Source organism: Xiphophorus hellerii, chromosome 3, assembly GCF_003331165.1.
Source record: "Xiphophorus hellerii strain 12219 chromosome 3, Xiphophorus_hellerii-4.1, whole genome shotgun sequence".
Classification (NCBI taxonomy): domain Eukaryota; kingdom Metazoa; phylum Chordata; class Actinopteri; order Cyprinodontiformes; family Poeciliidae; genus Xiphophorus; species Xiphophorus hellerii.
In genome coordinates, this window is record NC_045674.1 from 31,031,815 (window position 1) to 31,058,449 (window position 26,635).

General features: G+C 39.8%; 1 protein-coding gene across 1 annotated transcript; it reads left to right on the plus strand.

Moving 5' to 3' along the window:
* On the plus strand, window positions 1–25,812 carry gask1a (golgi associated kinase 1A). Its single transcript, XM_032558314.1, has 7 exons — window positions 1–69; window positions 100–208; window positions 11,130–12,149; window positions 13,490–13,909; window positions 19,606–19,728; window positions 20,439–20,542; window positions 23,308–25,812. Exons 2-7 carry the CDS (start codon window positions 206–208, stop codon window positions 23,510–23,512), a joined length of 1,875 nt encoding a protein of 624 aa, XP_032414205.1. The 5' UTR covers window positions 1–69; window positions 100–205; the 3' UTR covers window positions 23,513–25,812.
* Window positions 25,813–26,635: the final 823 nt, after the last annotated feature.

Here is a 26,635-nt window from a genome sequence, read left to right on the forward strand (position 1 = left end):
CTCTCTGCTAGCAGACAGCAGAAGACCAGCTGCTGTGATTATCCCGCCGTTTCCTGCTGGAAGAGCCGCTGCTCTGTTTCATCCTCAGAGGATCAGCGGCCGGCCGCTTCACGGAGATCCGGGGATACCCTTCAGCTCCTGGGATGGGTCCGGGATAAGTCAGCTCTCTTCCGGAAAGGAATGCTTCCGATCAGGGACAGCAAACATGGTAAGACTCTTTATTTAGAGTCAGCCTCTATCAGAACCTTTCCTACTGATTTAATGATTTGAGTTTAGGTTCAGAACAAAGTTACTCCTTCTCTGTCTCATCTATTCAAACTCTGTTATGACTTGGAAATTCATAATTAGGAATTTCCAAGTGATATTTCAAATTGTATTGTATTACAAATCTATCATTTTAAAAGTTACAATAACAATGTGTGATGTAATCTCCTTCCTAATATAATTGCCTCAGTCATTTTATTTTGCCAAAAGTATTTATTTTTTTTATTTCCTAAATCATCTTTTGGCAAAAAAAAAAAAAAAGACTTAGACTTATTATAGGAAGGTGATGATAGTCACTGTGTGACACTTTCATTCTGCAAAGTTGTTTGCAAAGAGTTAAGTTTTGAATAGAGTTGGGTTTGCACACCTAAATAAAGTTTCATCCACATTTTAAGGAGTCTCTCGAGTTTCACATTTCAAATTGGTTCCATATGCAGAGCAGAGCCGGCGCTGAATGTTACAAGTGCCACATGGAAACCAAGAGGGGAAACTCTCAGACTGTTCTTCTCTATTTTCCCCATTTTGGTTTTGTTGTTGTGGTAACAAAAAACCCATAACCGAGTAGAAAAAAAGAAACCTCTCAGACCAGAGTGGAAGACTCCAAATTTTTTCAAATCTTTTTTTTTGCCACTTGTTTGGAATCTTTTTTTTTTCTGTCTCCTGCCAGAGCTCTGGTTGGACACCAGGGACGGCTGGGGATCGTGTTGTTGTCTGTCAGTGAAAGACACAGTAAATTAGTGGGCAGCTACACTCATCTCACGTCGACACACACCTCCATAACTCCTGAAACTAACAGGTGTGGTTTGTTTGTAGCAGTGGCCATCTCTGTCTCCCAGATGGGACCAAGCCTCTAGTCACACACAGGCTAGAGTCAGGCTAGCGCTCGGCTGTCAGAGCAGATGTAGCTGCACAGAAGATCAACTAGGATTTAAATGGGGGGAATGGGTCTTCTTTATATGGGAAACATCTAAATAGCAACAGAAACTAATGTTTAAACTGATGTTGAGGCTGCACAAAATTTCTGTGAATTTTTTTGCTCACACACTTTCAAAAAATGAATCAAATCAGCAAATAGACAAAGGATTTAGCCAAAATAAAGAAATGACAATAAATCTCATACAGCAGCATAGCATGTCATTGCTCCAATGACATGAAAACCATGCCGCATCCTCCCTGCCAATGTCAAGTACCGTTTGGTAGAGTCAGTGTGATGCTGTGGGGTGGTCTCTCTCTCACTGGGACAGTAAAGCTTTTGAAGGGGAGATTCTGCAATCAGTCATTACGTTTGTTCTCTCTTTGGTCACACAATTAAAAACTGGAGTTTGCTTGCGAACCGGTGGCCACCATGAGGAGGCGCTGTGTGAGGACATATTATTAACCAAACACAAACGTCCTTACTTGTTGTGCTTAATTTATAGTTTCACAAAACAATATGCACTTGGATGTACTTGCTCATATCATGTCATGTTTTATTAGACTGTCTTAAGAAGCACAGTGAATGGAAAGCATAGCCAATAGAATAACAAAACTATCATCGCAATATATTTTTTCTGTACTGAAAGCTTTCAATAATAATCACAATATGGTTTATGATGTAAAGTCTAGTGCCTAAGACTGCTTCTGCTTCAATAAAAAAATTAAAGAATGAGATGACATAAGAACTAAAGCGATGATAATAATAGCTAATGGGATTTCCAAAAAAATGTCATTAGTTTAGCATTTAGCATTAGTAAAGCTCCAGTACATAACTTTTATAAAACAAAAATGTTTTTTTACGTATTTCTCAGAATTATCACTATAATATGACAGTATAATACGAGATAGCTACAGCTAGTTCTGCTGTGAATGCTAAGGCTAGTTAGCATACCTCTGACGAAAGACAAACAGTTTTCCTGTTATGGTCCCATTTTATAGGAGTCTAAATTTTCCAATATTCACTGCTTTCATTGTCGGCCATGATTGTTCAGGTGAGTCACTGCAAAGGAGTTGGGAGGGAGGGAAGGGGTGTGTCTGTGTGTGTGTGTGTGTGTGTGTGTGTCTGAAAATGGTTTATCAGATTTTCTTTGTTTGAATGCAAATCTTACAAATATTTCAGTTTGCATGGGTTAAATCAAAATACTGATTATTTTTGAGAATACTATTCTGACACATTTATAATGAATGTGATGCAGAACTCCTCATGGTTTAGTGTGTGTCTATGCAGAAGGATCAGTTTTTGCCTTGTCAACAGACACTGGTTGGTAAAACAGGATTAAGAGCAGGGCAGCAGAGACAGAAATTACAGATTGCATTGTTAGAAGAAAATAAACAGTTTGATTAGTAAGAAGCTGGAAATCCAGCAGTGTTTATAGTCTGTCTTTTATAGGGTTGTGGTGAGAAACTTCAGCACTAATAGCTGCTTCCTTTATGGTGTCTGGCTGTTTCTCCACCCCTTCAGAGCCTGTGTCCAAGAGCTGTCAGTCTCATATCTCCAGAGTCAACAGAGGGTAGAACAGTGTAAATGTAGACGTGTTTGTTCATCACTCTGGAAAAAGAGCAAAACTTATAAAGCAGAAATAAATAAATAAAATAAAACTTGGGGTGGAAAATGTTTACATTTGACAGTTACAGGACATGGGGTTAAACCAATGGGGCTTGCTAATAATGAGTCACGAAGCTGCCTGTTGTTAGTCATTCATTTACTAGTCATTGTGCTGGAATTAGCAGAGAATTAACCTGCCAAGCCAAGTCAAAGTTTTTTAAATATCATATTTTCAACAACCTTAGCGGTCCAAAGTGCTTTACAATAATTACAGCCTGTGGTCTGCTAGGCGCCATTGAATTTAACGTGTTCTAATTGCTGCATCCATCCATCCATCCATCCATCCATCCATCCATCCATCCATCCTCCTGCACCCTTATCTTGGTGCCTATCTCCAACTGTCAGTGGACGAGAGGCGGAGTCACCCTGGACAGGTCACCAGTCCAATTTGTAATGAAAACACAGCTTCTGTCACTTACTTTCCATGAATTTATGTTGATTTCTTCATTAGTTCTAAATATAACCACATTATGTTTTTGTTTTTTTCTATTTGTATATCCTATGTTTGGGGAGAATCCCACTCCAAACAGAACAGCATTGCTTTGCTAAAATTCATACAAAAAATCATTTTGTTTTTGTGGATAACAATATGTCTTCTGAATGTGTAAATACAGAGACCTCGCAGACTGGTCCTCTGAATCTGTCTGTCAGTAGATTCATTCATCCAATGAGAATACTAAACTGAATAAAACCAGGCAAATCTATGGGCAGCATTTTATTCTGACATGTGGCACTAATGTTTGAACCAAAAAGCACCTCCTCGATGTAAATGTTTTTGCTGCCACAACTGGCAAATGAGCACAAAAAAATGAGGTGATTTTTTTTCTTCTGTTGGCCGTAGAGAGAAAACAGACTAAATATAGTTTATTTCTTTTGAATGCTGCACTTACTTTGTAATGTCAGCCTTTGTTATCTTTTGACTGTTGCTTCCTTCTGCAAACATTCATTTTCATGCTGCACCTTCCTCTCAGGAGAATGGAATGTGAACTGGAAAACAGATTTGACCACGTATGCAATCCAGTCGCAGGCAAAAGGAGAGAAGGATTCTTGTGCCAAAGAATAATTACATTCAGGCCTATCATCTGCTGTCTGGGCCTCTCATCTAAACACAGAAAACACAATCAAAGAACACACTTTTCAGAGCTTTTTAAAACTGAAAATATTCCCATCTGTTAGTCAGACAGCAATGTGTTTGAAGTGCTGAGAGAATGTGGAGACGAGTTTCGAAGCTGGATAGGACGTATAAGGAATTGCTGTGGGCAAAGTAAAACACAAAATTATTTTAAATTGGCATTTAATTAACTGAAACTAATTTAGTAAAAAGCAAATTGGAAAGAAAATACAATATGGTGTTAATTGTAGTGCTATGGCTAGATTCAATGAGTCATATTTGGAGTTTTTGGATTTTGTTGTAACCTTTTTGAATGTATTCAGAATGTGTCCTTGAATACTTTCACAGTATTAGGCGTCTGCTTTGTGTTTCAATAGAGGAAGAAGACCTGATGTCTTTGGAAAAAATTCTGCAAGGCAGTACTTAGAAAAAAGTGTTGCCTTGCTGCACAATTAACTCAGTAGAAATTTAGATTATTACTCTGGAGTCCCAGTATTCACAGCAGCATCAGACCATCACTAAAGATCAGATAAAGAGTAAGTAACAGAAATTCAATAATACTTGAGACCTCTTCTAAAAATGCTTGTAGCTGATTATTTTAATACTTCAAACACCAAATATACCTTAATATGCATTGATGTGCAGTGAAAACTGTCTTGGCATTACCGCTGAAGTTAACTGTCTTTCATATCTCCACTCTTTGGGGTACAGCCAATCAGAGTACTCCTTCATTGGCTGATTGGCAAACGTCAGCCAATACTAAGTCAAGTAGCATTCTGCCATATCTAAGCTGAGTTTTCCTTTGAATATTTTAGATGTACTTGATGAAAAAATCAGCAAATAGACTGCTAATAATTTGGAGTTACATAGAAACCCTTGAAGACTTGGGTCAAATGTTTTTGGTTTCCTTCTACGAGCCTCTCTCAGTAGTTTTCTTGAGTTCTGGTCCATTCCTCCTGCCAAAACTTTGTCTGGTTGACTTTAACTTGCAGACTGATGTCTTCAGACCAGTGGTCTCAAACATACAGAGGACAATGACTTTGTCTTACCTGCTTCAACAGCATTTTCACAAGGTATCTGGTTATTGTTCTGAGATCAATTTGCACATTTTAGACCAGAATCTGTTCATCTCTTGGACTTGTTACAAGCAAAGCAACTTTGGGGTTTCTTACACTAGGAAATTGCTAGTGTGGTACACAAACCAAATTGCTAATGTGGTTACACCTGGTATGGCAATGATAACAGCAATGCCATTCCAGGCATATTTGGGGATATGCTTTGTTTGTGGAATATTCCTAAAAGTTGCAGGGACAATGACAAAAACACGATCAAAGTGCTGAGTGACACTAACCTCCCTAAGTTTATACCCTCCAGCTAGCTGCTAGCGAGGGACTTCTGGGTCAGGGAAATGTAGCGGAAGTTGTTTCTGTCGGATGTAGAATAGATGGGCATCTTAAACATTCCACTTTTGCACACTCCTGCTTTGAAGATGTTCACTGCAGCTCAACCAGCCCCATCAGAAGGCTCCAGCAAGATGTGCATTTCATTCTCCATGAACAGAAGCAGGTTTTGGGAACGTTTGGGTCTGAATATGAGCTGCCAGACGACCTCACTGCTCATCAGTGGACAATCATGGAAAAGCCTACAGGATCATTAGCTCTGATTGAGGAATTAAAGCTGCAACTTAGCGCCGCTGAAGCTTTGGCCTCTGACATGATTCCTGTTGTGACTCCACTGGACAGATGAGGAGGCACCAAAACCTTGAAGGGAGCTTTAGCAACAGCTGTGAAGAGACAATTCTGTGACTCAGAAAAGAATAACTGTACTACATGGCAACAATCGTCAATCCAAGGTAAATAAAATGAGTTAATGTCTGAGTTCTCAATCAAATGACAGAGCGAAAAGGACAAGGAACACGAAATTTGTCATTATGATTAACACAAAAATCTTAGATATTAAACTTTTGCATTATTTGCTTTGATTGGTTTGAAAGTAACGCTGAAATTAATTTGAACAATTATTGATTTTGATCTGTCACCAAATAACAAATCCTTTTTGTTTTAAGTATAAAGGCTGCAGAAGAATGAGGAGGAGGAGAACACTTCTTAAACATATCTTACATGTCAGCAGAATAAACCACTGCAGCTTAACAGACTGAGGTTTCCCATTCTGGCCTAAATGGTACAAAGAAGCTCCCTCTGGTCATGGCTTAACCTTCATAAACAACATTATATGTATCAGTAACATCAATGCTGATTTTTTCTTGCGTGTTGAGCAAATTAACATACAAACAGAATATGGAAGGAAGCTAAGAGTACTTTATTTGACTGTATGTTTGTGAGATTTTCCTTAACCGTTTCATTTACTTTTAAAATGAAACATGTTACACTTTATTTCTATGATTTAGTAAAAATTTATTAAGAGCATACGAATGAAGCACTGTAATAATATGGTGTTATCATGGAGATATGGTGCTAAAATGTGTTGTATAATTTACATTTTTATGAAATTCTGCTAGATAGTTGTTCACATATTGGAACTTTTTTTTTGTTTAAGTATATCCAACAGCAAATGTCTTACAATATTTGTAATGTGTTATACACTCAGAGGGGCTGTTGGCCTATAAAGTTCTAAATAAAAAATAAATTTTCAACGATTTTTGTGTGATGTAAACTCATCAACTTGGAATCCGAAGTGCTTAAACTAAAATACTCAAACTGGAAAAAAGCTTCAATGGACAAATTGTAAATCAGGGAAACTTCCAAAGTGTACAATTTTCTAGTTTCTGTGCAGAGAATTGCTTCTATAAATCTACTTTTGAGTGACATCTCAGGTTATTGGTGTCTGAACAAACTGTGATTATCTACATAACCTCAGTGCAGGTAGACACATTAAATTACTGTGCTGCTGTTTACTGATAACACACACTCGCTCAGGCCCGTACACACACACAGACACATAAATAGAATGTTTATCTTTTAAATCTGCTACAGAAACTCAGTTTATTGTTGTTAAAAGTCACCAAAAGCTTTTAAGGCATAAATGGAATGAGCAGACTTAGTTATGTGGATGTTAGATGAACATTTTCCATCTGTTAACTCTGTTCTCTTCATTTATATTGGAGTGAGTTTAACTTGCATTTTCAGCAGTTAAGGAAGCCATCTTTAAAGAGACATCTCTGTTGTGAGGGACTGTGATGTGTTTTTAGTTCCTTACAGTCCCATCAGGAGTCTTAGTATTGGCGAGAAGCGCTGCCTTCATGTCTGCTAGAGTGGTGTTTCCAGGGCAACTGGCATATGTTCTCCCAGACTCCTTGAGGGTGACTGATTAGTGGCCCTCACATCACAAGTATGCAGATGTTCAAACTACACAGACACACATATCTGATTGGTCCAATCAGAAATTGGTGAAATGATTTTCTGCCTCTGGAGCTGGAGCTTGATCCATTTACTAAATCTACATTTTAGACCATAAATTATTTTGTTTGTTTTCTGAATTGAATTTAGACTTACACATAATTTATTGTCTTTGCACAAAGACACAACAGTAAATTTGCCAACTAAATGTTGTTGCCTGGCTACCAAAGTAAAAAATACTGAAAAAAATGTAAGTGTGACTATAAATATCTATGGAAGCGTTACTGATGCAGTTAGGAAAAAAAATACATATACAAATAATAATATGTTGGTAAATATATATATAGCTTAGTATTTTCAGACAAAAAACTACTTTGTCCCAATGGAGCTCCTGTAGACAGAAAACTGCTTGCTGTTGTTCAGTCATCTTCAGGCACTTTCTGAAACCCCGCCTCCTCCATATGGGCGAATCACGATGCAGGTTCATCCAGATCACATGATACAGCTAGTAGAAAGTGGAGTGTAATGGTGGTCTTGGTATTTACAGGTCGGTATCAAACCAGGCCAGTTGGTTTGAGTCGCCGGGTCTTAGTGGGAGGATTATTGGTGTGATATTTGTGAAATAAATAAACTTTTCACTATAATTTATGCTGTTTAAAACATCAAGTGTGTCTTGTACCTAAATAAAACACAAAGCATAACCCACCTGTGTGACGTGACGTGAGCTGTCATTAGATTCTGCAGCAGAACGCTGCTGACAGCAGAACAGGGCCGTGGACCCCTCACATTTCACTACACAGGCAGAACACCTCTGTGTTTGTACTTACAAAGGAAACTACACAAGGTCGTTTTCTGTCTCTTAAAGGTATGAGTATATTCATTTACATTGCATTTTTTCTGGACTTTATTCCTGGTGTAGCAGAAATACAGGATGAACTTAGCAGTTCATGAATACAGTGGATCCCTTCCTGTTTGAGGTTCAGGAAAATTCCCAGAGAATTCAGCTAGTTCTCGTAGGACAGAGGAAAAGTTATGATAATGTAAACATTAGGCATACTGTACATGTTCAAGCGTTGTTGTCAAAACTGTTTTGTGGTGGGCATTTATTATATTGTTTATCATTTATAGTGAGAAATGTCTTATAACAATTACGATCTATTGTGATAAATTCTAATCAATGCTGTTTAAACCCACCTAAAACTGTTGTTGTCCATTTTTTTCAATGATAGTATCAATAAATATCAATAAAGTTGAAAATATGATTGAATCCACTTACTGTAGATTAGTGACTGGTGTCATTAAGAAGCTCATTACAAAGGGGAACGTTTTTCAAGAGCAGCATCTATGTTTTATGTGGTGTCAGCCATACAGATACCCTAAAAAAGTAATGAATAGTTCTCATCACCATTTTATGGTTATCACAATAGAACCATAAAATATCGGCATAAAACTTTAGGGTTAAAGTTTTATGCCGACTTTATCACTGGGTTGTGATAAAGTCAAGGTATGTGAGAAAGATCATCACTGTCTTTTAGTCAACATGATCACTCAGTGCAGCAACCTAATTTCTCTGCTTCTCTCTGAATTGTCTCACTGAACGTATCATTATCTGCAAACTGAGTTTTCCTTCTTCCAACTGTCTCGGTTCCCTGTCCTCCCTCTGCTCCATCCTCTCCTGAGGCGAGCTGATTGGCTGGCTGGCTGGCTGGCTGGCTGCAGCACCTGCTGCATGTCTCAACATATTGCTGCATACTATCCCTGCAGTCATTCAGAGCAAAAAAAAAAAGGAAGAAAAAGATAACAAGAAAATGAAAAGAAAAGGGCTTGGAGGTTGCAGCTTGTCAGAGCAGATATGGTGGTTGGAGGAAGATGAGAAGTGTGGTTCCAATCCAAATATTCAGATATGTGAGAGCAGCAGGTGGGTGGAAGCTGCTGGTGCTGAACTGCAGTCAGAACAAGAACAACAAAGAGGCACAAACACAGAGGTAACGTTTAATCCAGCAAAAACAAATGGGGGGTGGGGGGACGACTTACTGTTTTTACAGAAACCTGCATGGATAACATAACATTAATCTAACCTATTGAAAATAAAAGCAAATAAGATTGTTTTTTATATTATGGGAGGAGCTGCCTCACTGCTTTTAAGTCAAGATTGTAGGAATGAATTATGTCATAATAAACATTTTAAGATTAAAACTACTCCCTGGCGGTTTTCTCCTCAGGTCATCAGCAGGCTGACAGTGAAGGAATGCAGCCAGACATTCATAATAATACAGGGCAACAAAAAATGGCTGCAAAAGTCTGCTACAAATGAACATTCCACATGAGCTCAAACATTATATTATCCTATGGAAAGACAGATTCCTTTGTCTATTAGACACACATGCCTTTGTGGGTCTATGGGGCCATAAGTGTGTGTATCATAGGAGACACTGCTGCTGCACATAGAGCCTGTTTTTTCCTTTACATTCCAGGTGAAGAATAATGGGATCCTTTCACTAAAGTCCCAAAGCCTGGTGAGAATCTGGGAATGTGGTTAACAGCTGGAAGGTTGGAAAGATTTCCCGAGGCCCTGAAACATTCCTGCCTCTGAACGAAGATGGCTGATTTACGGTGCCTGCAGAAATACCCACTGAATTCTTTCTCATCTGTGTTTGACAAACCAACACAAAGGAGTAAATGAATAAAAAGTGGAAGTTAAATTCCAGATCTAAATCCAACTGGGAATCTGACCGCGTTTTGACAATGGATGTCAATCGACTCTGTTCGCTCTTACAGATTGCTTATTTTCTCTTGCACTTCATAGGTATGCTACATATTGTGTTGGTCTGTTTGCATAACTATCCAAATGAAATTAAGTTATTTTCCAGCTGGGATTAAAGCCAGAGATGCTGAAGTTTTGTGGGAATGTCTGCAATCTAAGGCAATAAAAATCATCTTGATTTGTGACGTTTTGTCGATCAGTTAAAAGTCTTTATCTCTCCACCTTTCTGTTTACATCTCATGAAAAAGGAAGTTTATCTCAGTGTCTTCTTCAGAGATTTTCATGTCATTTCCTTCAGTGGTTCTTGTTGCAGCGCCACCACAGGTGAAAAGGGGAACAGGTTTTTCAAAGGGTTGGGTTCATTTGATGCAGTGCAGTGACCCCAGCAGCTGAAAATGAAACAAATGTTGCAATCCTGGTCCTCAATAGAACCGAGTCTACCGGACTGGACCACCGGTGTGGAAATACCTTAAGTTCTTTCAATGCAAATCCTTGATCTCCTGCAGCCTGTTTTTGCTCCGTTGCTGCTTGTCATCTTCCTTCACCGACAGCGTCAGCGTGTCGGATGAAACCACCTGCAGAACCAAATGTTTGGGAAAGGAAAGGCAGTTCTGAATTATAGGCCTGGCACATTCATGCTGGTCTCAGAAGGGCGGTCCATTTTTCCTGTCAATACTAGAAGCAGTGGCTTCCTATTCTGCTGCTCGCAGCACACAAACACACACACATGGCTGCAACTCTGATGTCTGCTTACTGCTTTGGTTAAATATCATAGTGATCTCCAGCTGCTACATATTGTCTCAAACTTGAAATGCATCTTTTCCTGCAGACAGGAGAATACCCCCCCCCACACACACACACACACACACACACACACTGTGGTCCTGCAACCAGAAGTTGAGCTGAGGGAACCTTCCAGATGCATAAACACTGTTTTCTGTTTAGAGAAAATTGCTAACTACAGGATTTATGATCCTAGTCCAGTATAATTATGCCTCTGCTGTTCTCTAACTTGCAGTCTTCTTTCCTTTTGTGTATTTTTGATTTTCTCAGAACTGGAGAGTGTGGTCAAAACTCTGCTGTGGCCCAAGATGGATTGTTCTCCTTTCTCCTCTCTTCCTCCTCTTCCTCATGATCTTTGTGATGGCGGTCACTTTGCCCCTCCCTGTGCCGCCCGCTGATGTCAACCGGCGGCCATCCAAAGCTCTGAGCGCAGCGGGGAAGTTGAAACCCAGGGCAGTGGAGCCCGCAGCGCTCAGCGGCGTCCAGCAGCCTGCTCCTCACATCCACAGCAGGACCTGGAGACGTAGCTCTGGGAAGGAGATGTCCACACACTCAGCACTACTAAAGCCTGTAGCGAAGTCTGCAGGGGCTGTTAAAGTCAGGACTCATCCTGACTTTCATAACAAGAAGCAAAGCAGCCAAGACATGGCGGATGTATTTGCTCACTCTCAGCTTTCTGACTTTACAGGCAACAACATGGAGCCTCAGCGCAGAACTAAGCCGAGCAGACACACTGCAGTGGTGAAGCACACTCTACACACACACACTCATCTCAAAGGAAATGTTTCCACAGCAGACCACAAGTCTTCCGCGGCAGACACCATAAAAAGTGTCCAAAGAGCTGCTCACAGACACAAACATCAGGTCGCAGTCAGACAGACGACTGACAGCCAGACCAGGCAGAAGCAAAACCAACGTCACACAGCTTTGGAAAGACACGGAAAAGCTCCAAAGCACTCTGGGAAACCTGCCAGTGTGGGTAAGGAGGAAATGCCCTCTAGTGATCTGAGAGAGGATCGTCATTTGTCACTGGATGACAGAGAGGAAGTCGAAGCCACCGCTCACCAGGGTGACAGGGACTGGTGTCAGGGCCTCACAGAGTTGGACTTTTCAGACGCTGACCAAAGGAAGATCAGGGTGGGTGGAGACTGGCAGCATGTGCACTGGCTCAGCAGGGACGACATAGAGAAGATGGAGCTCCTGGCTGGTGGGGAAGTTGTCAGTAAGAGCAGGGTGCCGGCTCATGGACAAGTCCTCCAAGTGGCGCTAGGTCTGCCTGCAAGTCACCAGGTATGTTGCTCCATGCCTTTGTGCTGCTAAATTATTGAATAAATAAACATATGAGCTCAGCAACAACAAGACATTTGTTGTTTTTAATCTGTTAATATTAGGTTATTAAACCATCAGAGTGGAGCAAAGTTTTATTCTATCCATTTAGGTTTCCAGTGTTTCAGGAACTCCTGATCATTCATGGAACTTCTTTAGAAATGTCGACACTTTACGCTGACGTTAGCGTTGGGAACATCTGTGCTGCTGCTACATGTTTAGCATGGAGATTCTATTTTAGGCTTGAATGGCTTCAATGATAGGCTAACTCCATTTAGCACAACTTGAACACAACAGTATTCGGTTTGTGTCCCATCAGATCGTTTTTTGAAGGAAGAATTAACAAACAGTGGACCAAGAGGAGCGGCTTCGTCCTCCATTACTTTTGTTTGAGGATGTTGCTCATGCAACAGATTTATGGGCGTACCAGAAACACCCAAATACAAAAGTTCCAGCTTGGGACTTTTACATGAAAAATTAATAAATCGATTAATTGTGTTATATTTTTGAAATAGTTAAAATCTACGTCATTAATTCATTGACATGAACGCATTAGTTTCAGCCATAGTTTTTATGCAGCTCGCTGAAGATCCTGCTACAACAATTTAGTCAGGTTTGGGCTTGGGCTTTGACTGGACCATTGCCATTTTCTCACTTTTGACTGATGGATCTGAAGTGTTTGGTCTTTTTCAGCTGTCCTGAAATGATTGGCAGCTTCTGTAAGGTCATGCTGATCTCTTCCCATCCTGGCACTGTGTAAGCTCAGTCCTGCATGCTGTAGAGCAGCAAACAGCTGTTTAATAAACTCGCTCACATTCCAGCTCCGGTCCAGATGAAGACACAGGAGGAGACCCAAAAAGTTTAACCATTATAAACTAATGAGAAACTACTGAAAGAGACGCAAATACTGCAGAGTGAGGTGAAGGGGGCTTAGCCTGGTAACAACACTGGCTGTAATTGGCTATTTATGACAGGAAGGACAAATGGTGATTGGCTAATTGACAACCAAGCAGCAGATGCTTCAAAAAAAACAAATAACAAAGAAAAAACCCAACGGGAAGCAAAATTCTCTTTCCTATCATAGATGTAAGCAGGAAGTGTTTGGTGCTAAACAATGATTCCAGTTTTGTTTGTGTTTTCTTTAATATGTGGAATCTGTTCTGTGTTTCTGACCAGATCATTTCATTAAGTACTGAAGGGTGTACTTTCTTTTTTTCCAGACTGTGGATGTATTTGCTTTAAATCTCAATGAAAACTAAAAAAAAATCTAAACTGTAAAATCTGAATGTGATTATCTGTCACAGAACATCCCAGCGCTGAGGGATTCACAGCAGCATGGAGCCGGGCACAGCGGCCGCTGCCAGCGGGGGCTTTGCTCCCTGGTCAAACGCCCTGACGACTGGTTTGAGGTGTTTGCTTTCCACCTGGACAGAGTCCTCGGACTCAACAGAAGTCTGCCGGCAGTTCTCAGAACCTTCCGCGAACCCATTCTGCCCTACAGATTCACTGACGGTGAGCCGAGGCCGGCGGTTTGGTGGAACCCGGACATTCAGCATCTGGATGATAAGGACAGCGACCAGAACTCAGTGCCTCTCAGCTGGGTCCAGTACCAGAAGCTGCTGCGGGCCCGGTGTGGGAACCAAACAGGCCTGAGCTCAGAGCCATGTGTGGGGGTTCTGCATGCAGAGTGGGGAAGACTGGCTCTGTTTGACTTCTTATTACAGGTAAGATGCTTCCGTTTTCTTCTTTTGACCCGTTATGAAGAAGTATTCAAACCTGTTCTCCGTGTACACATTCGATCCTGCTGCAGCTTTTGACCTTCATGTATTTTATTGGGAGTTTCTATGGCAGTCACAAAGTAATGCCTCGTTATGATGAGAGATAGAAGTGCTATGGTGCTTTTAAACTTTTTGACTAATAAAAGTCCCAAAAATGTGGCACACAGTTACTTACAGCCCCCTTTACTCAGATAGTCCTAAATAAAATTCAGAGTAGGTTTGTTATCGATGCTTTTTACCCCCCAGTGGTTGCCACTGGTGGCAAACCCCAATGGTGAATGCATCTCATTCATTCATTCTCATGCATGTTTGAGATGCATGAATGCATGGATGCATGAATGCAATGAATCAAAGAAAGGAAATAGCTTTTCTAACATGATGCAACACTCAAAAAAGTTGATTTCATATAATTTCCCACTTTTAGGGTACCAAGTTTGATTTGTAAAAACAACAAAAGCCTAAAACAAACAATCTGAGGGGATGAATATTTTTAGTGGGCACTGTAATGTCAGGGGTTTTTTTTCCACATCTGTACCACATACAACCTATAAAACAGAGATGGTTACATTATTTTGTAATGTTCCAGGACAGACAGAGCCTGAAAGCTCCACCGGATAAAGGAGATCTGTCCAACCTTACTGGTTTCTGCTGAAAGTTTTGCTCTCTCTCTCCTTTGGCCTGAATCAATCAACCAATTATTTTCTGCTTCTCCATGTTTCCAGGGAAGACCATATATTTTTAACACAACAATATATAACCAGACTCCTCATAAAAGTCAGTGTGGCTGGCTTGATCTAGTGTGCATGTACAGTAGTTCTCCTTCAGTAGAAAATATGGGTCAAAATGAAGCGTAAGTGTTGCACGCTGTTACGTCGTCTCCTTTGAACTCACTGTCGTTGCATTGAGAACCAATTAGCTCCCATATTTTATTGGAACATGTTGCAGGTTTTGAAATGGAGGAATGAGTTGAACACAAACACAATTGTATTTATGTTCAATGTACAGTATATATACAGTTCATACATTCATGTGTATGACATATAATTCACCTAAAGATAAAATGTCATGACAACGCTGCTGACGATTAACATTAATGTGATTATGCTAAAACATGAGTTGTGTGTGTGTACGCGCGCACTAATGCTGTCTCCGTCTCACAGTTTGTTTTTTCCCAGTGCTGTGTGTAAACTTCCTTTAAGCTTCTGTCACTTTAGGGGATAAGCTTTACTCGCATAGTAACTTCTGTAGCTTCTATTCCCTCACAGTAACATATTTATGTATTTATTTGTGTTTTTCAGTCTGAACATCAAAATTCCCAGGACAGCAGTAATACAAGCACACAGACACAAATAAGAGCCTGAAAAGGAAACTGAATACTTAACAAATCCTGAAGCTGTGCTAATCCTTTGTGTACTAGAATAGACATTAAGAGGTGAAGAAGAAAATGTGTGTGGTTCTTGGTAATTCAGCATCTAGCATGTGAATAGTATTTAAGGAATATATTAATATTGTGTTTTCAATGTTTTCTTTTCAGTTTTGTTTTAGCCTGTATCTCACTAGAGTGATGTGCATGAAGAATGAAAGGCAGAAAAAAGCGAGTAGAAGGCAGCTGAGAAGGTAAATAAGCTTCCTGTGTCCCATAGACGCAGAAAGATCATAAAGTAAATATTTACATGCTAATTTATCCAGTTAGAACAGAAACCTGAGCTCTTTCAAAATCCAAAAAGTAATTTTTATCCTCAGTCCAGCTAAATGAAACTCTTTCAAAGCCACAAATGTGGCACGACCTTTTACATCCATCCATCCATTTTCTGTACATCCTTGTCCCTTATGGGATCAGGAGGGGAGGCTGGTGCCTATGTCCAGCAAATGTTTTGGGTGAGAGACGGGTTACACCCTGGACAGGTCGCCAGTCTGTCGCAGGACGACCTTTTACAAAACATACATATCAAACAAAGTAATATTGATATCATTTTTGAAGAACCAAAAATGATATCATTTTTATTTTTATTTTTGGGTTATATAATAAAAACAAAAAAAATTAAACATTGTGAAAAAAGAAAGAATAAACACATTTTCTTCTCTGGAATGTTGAAATGTATGAAAAAATGATGTAAAAAAATTTTAATTAAAAATTCCCATGGTTTCCAACCTAAAGACAAAAAAAAAAAGATCTACAAAGACGTTTTATTGTGGAGATTCAGTGCAGTTATTGGACGTCATCACACACTGAGAATCTATTTTGTTGCTGCCCCTGTTCCTTGCATGTACAGTAAATGATTTTCTGTCTCAGTGTGTTTTGAAAGTATTGCTCTGCTCGCTCTCACATGTCTGAAACAGGATGGAGCTTCTGATTTCACAGCCTGCAGCGGTAATTTAGAGCTGCTTTGTTCTGAGATGGAGGGTGTGTGGGTGTGTGGGGGTGTGTGTGTGTGTGTGTGAGACTGAATATGAATAACTCATGAGGCAGATTCTCCCTCTTGCTGCCAGTAGTCAATCCCTGTAACATGGCCAACCTCTAATAGCCTCAGATTGAGCTGAACACTTGTTCCTACCTGCTGCCTCGACACGTCCTGTGGCTTCAGGAGCAGAGCAGCAAACACCAGAAGGTTTGGGAAGGTGTGAATGGGTCTGGGTTTCGCTGAAGGGAATTCTGGTTCCAAGCAGACCAGAGACCTCTTCAAAAGCAGAAAATGGACTCTAGCGCATGGCATTCTGGGTAAATACGACCAAAACAAACATGCAGGTCTACTAGCAGAAGAAATGACAAAGACAAAAGAGAAATAATACAACCGCTAAAATCTGACACCACTCCATTTCTGTTTGCATTTCGTGAAGAAGGAAGTTGTGCTCAGTGTCTTCAGAGATTTTCATGTTGTATCCCTCAGTGGTTCTTGGTGCAGCGCCACCACAGGCGAGGAGGGGAACAGGTTTTTCAAAGGTTTTGCTTTGTTTGGTGTTGTGCAGAGTTAAAGTGAACCACAGCAGCTGGAAATGTAACACATGTTGCACATTTGGCCTCCAATTGAACCAAGTCCACCAGACTATCAGGCGTGAAAACACCCTTACTCTGTAGTCTTTGCCCTATGTTTTCTCTTCTGCAGATTTTTGAGTTAATCTTCTATGTTAATGGTCATTTTCCCTCAGTGCCTCAGCTGCTCTGCATTTTGCTGATTGTTCCCATCTGGTTCTCATGGTTCTTTTACGTCCCCAGCAGATAAGATGTCTGTCAGTTTCCTCCACTCCTCATCAGGTTCTTGCCATGTGAGTTCTCTGGGGCCCAACCTGCTCTTCTCCAATGCTTTCTGACCTTCAGTTATTGTAATTAGAGGATGCATCAGCACTATGACTATGGTATAATACAACATTTCCTGTTTTTTTGTTGTACATGCTGATGTTCTCTCAACTTGATCTGGTAGCTCCATGGTGAGAAATTTGGTGGGTTTGTTTTTATTGATCTGTACTTCACTTTGAGCTGCTTTTAGTATGAAAGGATAAAGGATTCATAAATAAATTTCATTGATTGATTGATTGATTGGCATTAGAAACCGCCCTACGTCTGTGGATCTGATGGGTCCAACAGGGCCCCAATCCAACTTGTTGCAGAAGCACCAAAAATAGAGTAATAACTAATTCCTAGTTCTAATTCCTAGAATGACATTCTGTCATTAAATGCACCATTGCATCCAAACAACATACAAAAAATTACAATAAAAAGCTTAAAATGTTGAAAAATATAAAATCAAGTTATCGTAAAATAAAATGTTAACATTGTTGATTATTAGTAAATAAAGCATAAATTATATTATTGTGAGACTTTTCCACTGCAGCATCTTTGGATTGTCATGTTGTTTTGAACTCTCCGAACCCACATGCAAAGACACTCTCAGGTGATCAGATTAAAGATTTATTTACGAAGACAATTGGCGTGTAATGCAGGAGCGTCTGATCAGGAGCGGATCAGTGTGATCGAACAGCTGGTAGGTGGGCGTAACTCGTCAGGGAGCTCAGCGGATGGAACTGCAAATCCCGTACTTCGCATGTAGTGTCCAGACAACAGGAGCTTAGGAATCACAAAAAGGTACAGGACAGGTAAGCGTGCGAAACAGACTGGATATCGTTCTAGAGATCTCAGGACCAGATGTACCACAAAGACGACAACACTCTGGCGACGAAGTTCTGGGAACCCGCTCCTAATATGCTCCCGCTGATGATCCACAGGTGTGCCGAAACACACCTGTGGAGAGGGTGTGTGAATACGCCAGCGAGCTCTCGAACGCCACCTAGAAGGAAACCAGAGGAACTGCCAAAGCCGCAGATCCTAACATGGATATTTGAATGTTGTTCAGAACCATGGACAGCAGCTTCCCAGAAATCAGGTTCAAATTAGATTGAACGAGAGCTCTTGGTAGTAAGTCCTAAAACTTAAAGTATATGTTGTTTATTACTTAAAACCTACATTAATTTAGGACCTAAATTTTCCTTCTTTCCATATTGCCAAATTCATAAATATCCTGTCTGGGGGCGATGCTGAAAAACTAGTCCATGAATTTGTTCCTTCTAGGCTGAGCTACTGTAATCCTTTACCATCAGGGATTCACAAAAGGCAGTGAAAATCCTCCAAAACGCCGCTGGTGAGGTGAGACTTAGTGGTAAATGTGACAATGTTCAGACTAAAACATTGAGAATATCAGAGTGATTAGTGGAGGAACTGAGTGTCAGGGGAGTATTCTGATTAGTTGATGGTGACAGAGCAGGTTGAGAGGTGGACAGGTAGGTTCGGCAGGTAAGTCTGGTGTTCAATATCTCTTACTTTGTGCAGCAGCAGCTTCTGCAAATTGAGCCTTGCTGAAGCAAAATGATGCATGTGAACCAGGCAACCAGAACCACAAGCCCTCCTTATGAATGTCGTTTTATAGGTAGGTATTCTTGAATGTTGCAAATAACCAGTGACCACCAAGGTCACACAGGAGACTCACATGGGTCTGGAGAACAAAACCCAGCAGCTTATGGCAGATTGACCTGCAGGAGTATCTGCTAGCAGAACATGAGGAGAGCTGCGATACGGGGAGCCGACAACAGCCACAGGGTCAGCTGGAGTTTGTTTCCAGGAACGGCAAGAAAATAATTATCCCATAGCCTGGCAAAGAAAACAAACTATCCTATATTTAGCAATGGACTTTTAAAATAGTAAAGAATGAAAATTTTGTTGGCTTGGCAACGTTTTCCCCACGTTCAGGATCTTCTTGTTTTGATGTCACTACTGCCACCTTCTGGTGTGGCATAATTATTACAATTATCTTCATTGGAATCCATTCTGCAGATGTTTCCCCCCCAAAACGAATAAAAAAATTCACTAGTTTGAATTATTAGGGCTTGAGTAGCACACTCTTTTAAGAGCAGTAACGTTTAGTGTCAGTAAAGCCCAGATGTTTGATGTTCTGAGTCATTTGTGTGGTAACATCAGTCAGACTAGTGATTCCTGTTCATTCAAGCTGAGGTGAACCATGTGCTGCAGATCAGACAGATCCCTATTTTCTGACCATATGTGATAAAAATGAAATTTTCACATTGCCTGTATTTTTTTAAATTTTATTTTTATTTTACATATTTCTTGTGCTCCTTTTTTTTTTTTTTTCCAGGTAAACGACCGTCTGGACAGGAACTGCTGTGGGTTTACACCCGATCCAGCAGAACTCTGTGTGGAGAACCGTCTGAATGTTAAGTGTGGCAACAGCAAGGAGCTGCAGCTGGTTCACATCCTGGTGAGCAAAGCAATTATACGTCACTAGTGCAGTTTTAAAATCTGAGTCTTACGGAAACCGCTGTTTCAAACAGCTGTATAAGTCCAGAAATTTTTCTTTTTCATGCTGTTGCCATGTCGTTGTTATGATAATAATGGGAATGTTGAAATCTAATACGCTGAAATGGATTGAACCAGTTTCCTTCGTTCGTTTTCCCTACATGGTGTTTTGATTACGCTGTAGCATGCTGTTCATCTCTGCTGTTTTAATGTAATAGAATGATTATTATCATTACTGAACAAGTTGATAATTAGTTCATTTACATTTTTTTTCATTATGTAATAATGGTACAATAATCTTAATGACACCGTTTTTGATCCAGGCCACTTTAATGCATGACATGGTTTTTGTCCTGGTGAATAAGTGGAAGTAAAACACATCCAGACTGTCCACTACACATTAAATGTGATCATTTACAGACTAAAATATTTAGCTGCAAACTAAATATCTGAAAATAAAATATCTGTCGTAGATGCTGATCCAGTAGATTCATTGGTAGACTTCTAAATTCATCTTCTTTTGCCATCAAAGCGATATTTAATATCTCCAGGATTCGTTTCTAAAAGAGATTTTTAATCTCAGTTGGATTTTTCTGGTGAAATAAAGGATGATACATAAATAATAGCACCGTGAACATTGTCATCTGTTTACCTGTGCGTCTGTTTGCTCAGGTGAGGAAGACGGATCCTTCCAGACTCGTGTTCATAGACAATGCTGGCAGACCAAAGCAATCCAGCAGCAACCTCAACTTCAGGCTGCTTGAGGGCATTGATGAGTGAGTGAACAGTGTGACTGCTGAACAAACAGAACACACACACACACACACTTGCCCACATCTACATTACAAAACAGGAGGAAGCACGTAAAACATCTAACAACCTTTCCAGTCACCACTGCTAAAATCAACACCATCAGATGTCCCACTGTAGAGAGTTGCTCAGCTATTTTAAAGTCTTTTACAAATGATTCAAAACCAGACTGTTTTTTTTTTTTTTTAGTTCTAACATAAACTGGCATGCTGGTGTCATGAAGTGTAGAAGCAGATTAAAACAAAAAAGTCCAAATCCAAAATAAAAACTCATAAGGAAACCAGCTGGTAACTGGATATGACTGAGAGCTGGCATATGGAGATATTTAAGCAGACGAGTTGATTAATGAACAGGTGCAGGGTTTCCCCCTGCCCGCCATGCTTTACTGGCCACACTGCCAGGCTAAGCCTTTCTTGTTTATGTTTTTAGGAAAATAAAAATAAAAAAATTAAATCGCTTTTTTTTTCTTCTTTTTTTTTAAGCCGGATTGCAAGGTCTCTGTTGCTCTGAGTGTTTCACTGGTGGAACAGATTGATTCATAAAAGTTATGTTTATAGAAGATAGGTTTATTTCTTATGCATTTAAAGCCGGACCAATCACACCGCTGGCGCCTCTCGTTGCATCAAGCCCCTGTGAGGAATTCTGTTTCTTTCCAGAGTTTTTGATCAAGGTAAGAGTTTAAACCCCACCGCGATAGCTCTGGTTGCGCAGCTCTATGTGAACCGCAAGAATAACTTGTAGTCGCGCTTTCAGAGGTGCTTTGAGCGAGCGGTGAGAATGATTTATATTTGTAGACAAAGAAATTTGTGCGGCTTTTCCATCTCAACACGCTGCCCAGCGCCGGGCTCTGTCTGCGCTGATATGTATGTGTTCCCGGTTGGCCGGTGAGTTAGTGATTAAAGAACCAGCGCTAACCTCATCATGCAGGTTCAGCCCAGTGAGGAGCTTTCGCCGCTCGCCTCGCAGTCACGCATCACGCAGGTTTTATATTATTATTGTTATATTACTTTTCCGGTTGCACGATGCATCAAACCATATCAATGCTTTGTCCACTTAGTCAGACAGAGTTAATGTGCGCGGCTGCACGGAGATCTGAGAAAGTCGTCCTATAAACTGCACCAACCAAAATTGTTTCTGTATCCCCTTGTTAAAAACTCAACAGACAGACACGAAATGGAAGAGCTACTAAAGCCACATTAGGGGCATTTAATTAAATTTCCCCTTTCTTGCGCATCTCTGCACAGCGCAGCGAGTTCAACTCATCATGCAGGGCCGGTCCAAGGCTGTATGAGGCCTCGAGGAGAATTTGACTTGGGGGCCCCTTTTGTTGCTAAAAACCATCAGCACCTCTAACAGCTTAATAGATTTTGTGAAATCTGGGAGAGGGGGAGTAGTTTAAATGACCAACCTAAAAAGCAAGAAGTTATAATTGCAGTTTACTAATTTGTATTTGTGAACAAACAGAGCTCAAACTCAAAGATCAAACTCATAGCATCAGATTGTTGCTATGGTAACAAAACAAAATGAATATTGTTCTTTGAACTTTTACAAAGTACAAAGAAAACTTGCCAGATCCTTAAAATGATACCTATAAATGTTAAACAATTTAAAAGCTTTTAATTAATGTATGCTGAAACCATTAAATCCCATTTAACAGCATTGATCATCTCAATAAACAAATGTTGCATTTATGTATCTGTGGTCTTTGATAAAATATTAGCATTTATGGGCCCCTGAAGCCATGGAGCCTTATGGAGCTGCTGACTTAATATGAATTAAACAGAAGTGCAAATAATTAATATTCATTTTAATTGTATTTTTTGATTTGTTGTTTCTTAAGACTAGTCGTGGGTTTAAATAGTGTTTCACTGGCGATGTTTTCCCTTAACATATAATTACCCAGGAATATTTTTATATTTCCTGTCTACTTAACATCTTTTAATACAAAAACACAGCGAACCGCCTCGGCGCCCTGACCACCGGGCTTAGCAAGTTTTCTGAGAGAGACCCTGCAGGTGGTTATTTTTCAAAATAGCAGAGGAGCTAATTTATTTCAGGAAAACTTGGCTTTTAATCTTCAGTTTCAGGAAAACTGAAGATTGGCATTCCTAAAAAAAGAAAAGAAAGAAAGATATATGTTGATCATAATATTGTTTTGGCAATTTTAAGAGTATTTTTGTGTGTAAAGGACCCAGGTGGGACCTAACATCAAAAATTATCCCTGAAAAAAAACACACGACCTTTTCTGTTTTTTACAGATGTAAGATTGAATTCATCTTCTTTTGTATTATAATTTTAATACCGTAAAGTATCATCACCTCCTGTTAAGCTTTTTTTCTAAAAGGTTTTTATACAATTAGCAACAGTGATAAGTTTAATAGACAGAATAAGTAGTGATGTAAAACGGTCCCAGGATTTACTGGGAGGTTCTATAAGTTTAAAGTTTATATATAATTAATGGTCTGTCGGTTTATAGTTCTAAAGAATAAGTCATGCTTTGGTAGTTCTATTGTCCTCTACTCAAAAACTCGATAAACAAGTTATTAAATGGTCTCAAATATATTTATATTTCTTACCGATAAACACAACAAAATGAATGATAACTTCTTAGTGGAAACCTAAAAGTAATTGGACACGAATAGAAACTCTTCGTTGTGAGGAAGCCGCATTAGCCCTACCATGGAGCTGCAGCAGGTGAAGCGCTTTCATGTCGTCTGTCGTCTCTGCTCAGGTTTCCAGAGAAAGCTGTGTCCGTGCTCCGCTCTGGCTGCCTGGAACATCTGCTACTGCGCTCCCTCTATGCAGACAAGGAGTTCTGGGAAAGCCGTGGCGGATACACGGCTCTCAGGCCTCTGGTCCGGCTGGTGGAGCAGAGGGGGCACTACATCCTCCAGCACATCAGAGACAAGAGGATACATCTCAGGAGGGACCTGTGACTCGGCTGGACCGAGCAAACTGGAATAGGAAGCTGAACTCATGTCTATGAATATGACAGCATTTCCTCAATGTGACCAAAGGTTGACGACTGTGGAGAACAACAGACCAAATTCAGTTTGGCTTTAAGTCAGTTTAGCACCAATATAAACATATCATCTCACAAAAAAGTCGACTAAATTCAATTATGCGTTTCAATTCATTCTAATTATCAAACAATGCAGTCCAATTCAGTTTTATTATTCAAATTAGTCTAAAAAGTTTTCAATCTAAAGAAATCCAGTGGATTGCTTCGAGTCACTCACTGTGTTTCCATTCGTCAGAAAAACCACAATTTAGCAATTATGGTGTGTCCATTAAGTAAAAAACTCAGTTAAAATCACACATGAATAAGTTTGTTCACGTGATAACTCATTAACAAACATGTAGCGTCGTCATCATCTAACCACTTACTGTGGTCTTTGTTGTTTGCGCCAGTGGCAAAATCCGGTTGTTGATCATGTGACTTGTGTGACGCAAAAAAAGTGTTTCGATTGCAGTTTTGACAGTTAAGCCAATTGTGATACAACCAAAAAGAACAAACGCCTCACCCTAACATCAAAACTTCCCAAAAACAAGTTTTTTTTCAAAATCGGTGTGTTTTTATTAATCAGACTTATTTCTAAATTGTCAAATTGCACAATTTTATGGTTAGTAGAAATACAGCCGCATTTCCATTTAACATTTGGAAAAAAAATTTGCTTAGTGGAAACATGCCAATTTTGGGGAAAAAAACAAATACATTTTTTGAAAAAAACCTTCTGCTCTAGCTGTATTGAAATTAGTGTGTTTCGCAAAACTGCAAGAGAAACAGTTTTTCCGCATCACACGTCACAACCAGATCCAGATGTTGCCACTGGTGCAAACCATGAAGAAGACAACGGCAGTCCAAACGAAAAAAAGTCCAAATCCAAAATAAAAACTCATAACGAAACCAGCTGGTGGCAGTAACTAGATATGACTGAGAGCTGGCATATGGAGATATTTAAGCAGACGAGCTGATTAATGAACAGGTGCAGGGTTTCCCCCTGTGTGTTATAGGCCTGGCAGCCCACCATGCTGACAGGAAGAAGTTGGCTGCATGTTTTTAATGACTTATCGCGTCAACAAACTTATTCACGTGTGATTTCAATTGCGTTTCTTATTCAATAAAAACATTGCAATTGCGAAATTGCGGGGTGGGGGGTTTATATCGACAAAGTTTTGTGCATATTTGGAAAAATCTCTTACTTAACAGTGTGAACGGCTGTCTGCCACAGTTGACTGGGGGTTTGAGAAGACAGAACAGATACACTAAGAAAGAAACAGATGAGCTGATCCAGGTGTGCTTTTCATGTTAAAGAAAAGTAAAAAGGTAATGGCAGTAGTAGCTCCTTTAGTGGCTTCATCAAGGAGAGGAAAATATTTTACAGATAAGCTTTTAAAGCCTTTAGAGGCTATGTGACAAAAGCTCTGATCACAGCTTTGTCCATGAGAGAGACAGGTTTTAACAACAATAACAGAGTTTGTTTAGGCAGTAGCTCCTTTGGTTGCTTTTTGTAGAAGACAGACAAGGTCAACCTCTGAAAGACAGGGTCAACAGCATCATCTATAGGAGAAGGTGAAGTTATTGGCAGTAACTCAGCCGATGTGGCACAGCTAAGCAGATCAGACCAGATGTAGCTTCTACAAAAAGATAACATAAAGTTGAAATAACAGTAAAAATAAACAAAGACCCATTACATCCAGTTCACAGATATCCCCGTTTCTGCATGTATTTATCTATTTATTGTGTTGTGCTGGAGGCAGTCAGTGTCTGGCTTGGATGCCTGTTTTTATGAGATAAGCTTTTAATCAAAGGATTAAAAATGGCTGTCAGAAAACTGTTTCTGGACCAAATCCCAGCAGCTTTGGGATGAAGATGGACCCAAATGTGAATTTTTTTTTTACATTTTCTTTTTTTCTTTTTTGTGTTAAAATGCACAGCATTGCACAAAGCCATAATTGAAAAATAATAAACAAATAAATAAATAAGCGACTGGCTAAAAATGTAGTTGTTAAGAGAGTGAATGAAGCAGAGGCATTTTTTGTCAGAATTACACTTTCTGTTCTAAGTGTAATTCTAAAGATGAACTGTCACACAACTTTTTTTTAAAATATCATGCGCTAATGAAAAGTCCAGATTGATTTTTTTTTAAACTCAGATTAAAAATTCCAGTCATTCTCCAGTTTGTGGCTTAGTGATATTTTCTGTGTCATCTCTGAATAAATGCTCTGAATGAGATCTAGTAAAACGTGTCCTCCTTTCTATATCCCCTGTTGATACGCTTTACTCTAATATTTTGGCTCCTTTTTTAAATTGTGTAACAACTCTTAGTTAATGGCTGCTGCTGCTGGCAGTGCATATTACATTTGGCTCATTAAAACCCATCTGGATGATGTCATCGCTGCATTCATACGGCCTTTGTGCTGTGAGGTTCTTGTGAGCACAGAGAGAAAAATAGAAACAGAAACAGGATGTGAAGTAGAACTAAAGCCTGATGGGATTTGATGTCATTTTACTATTTGGTTGATTCTGACTGACATACTTGAGACACTAAGGAGCAAAATCTTAGAGCCTTTCTAGGATTACAACACGGTTACTTCATCCCAAGAACTAAACAGAGCAACACAGGGTAAATGGTGTGGTGTATGCAGCTCTGGGTCAGAACAGTCAGCTGTCTGTTCAGGACTCAGCAGTTCAGCTACGTCTCAAGGACAAGGAGTTCATGACGGTACAGTCTCCATGTTGTTTGAAAGAGGAGTGAAAGAAGCCATCTTCATTACATATGAACACCTCACATTTAACAGATCAGGCAGCTTCACCAATTTATTTCTTTACTTAAATTAAATTCCATTTATTTTTGTCACGCCGGTTTGGTTCACCACATACATCGCCACAAGGGACTGTACAGAAAAAGGCAATTCAATCCGTTCATATCAAGTCAGATTTGAAGTATGTGGGATGAAAAAGTGTTTGCCCCATCTTCACTTCCTTTTTTTTTTGCATGTTTGTCACTCTTCAGTGTTTTAAAACATCAAACCAATTTAAATATTAGTCAAAGATA

Coding starts and splice junctions, on each gene's coding strand:
- gask1a (XM_032558314.1), top strand. Junction 19,729..20,438: donor TGCAGCTGGTTCACATCCTG/GTGAGCAAAGCA, acceptor CTGTTTGCTCAG/GTGAGGAAGACGGATCCTTC. Junction 20,543..23,307: donor CTGCTTGAGGGCATTGATGA/GTGAGTGAACAG, acceptor GTCTCTGCTCAG/GTTTCCAGAGAAAGCTGTGT.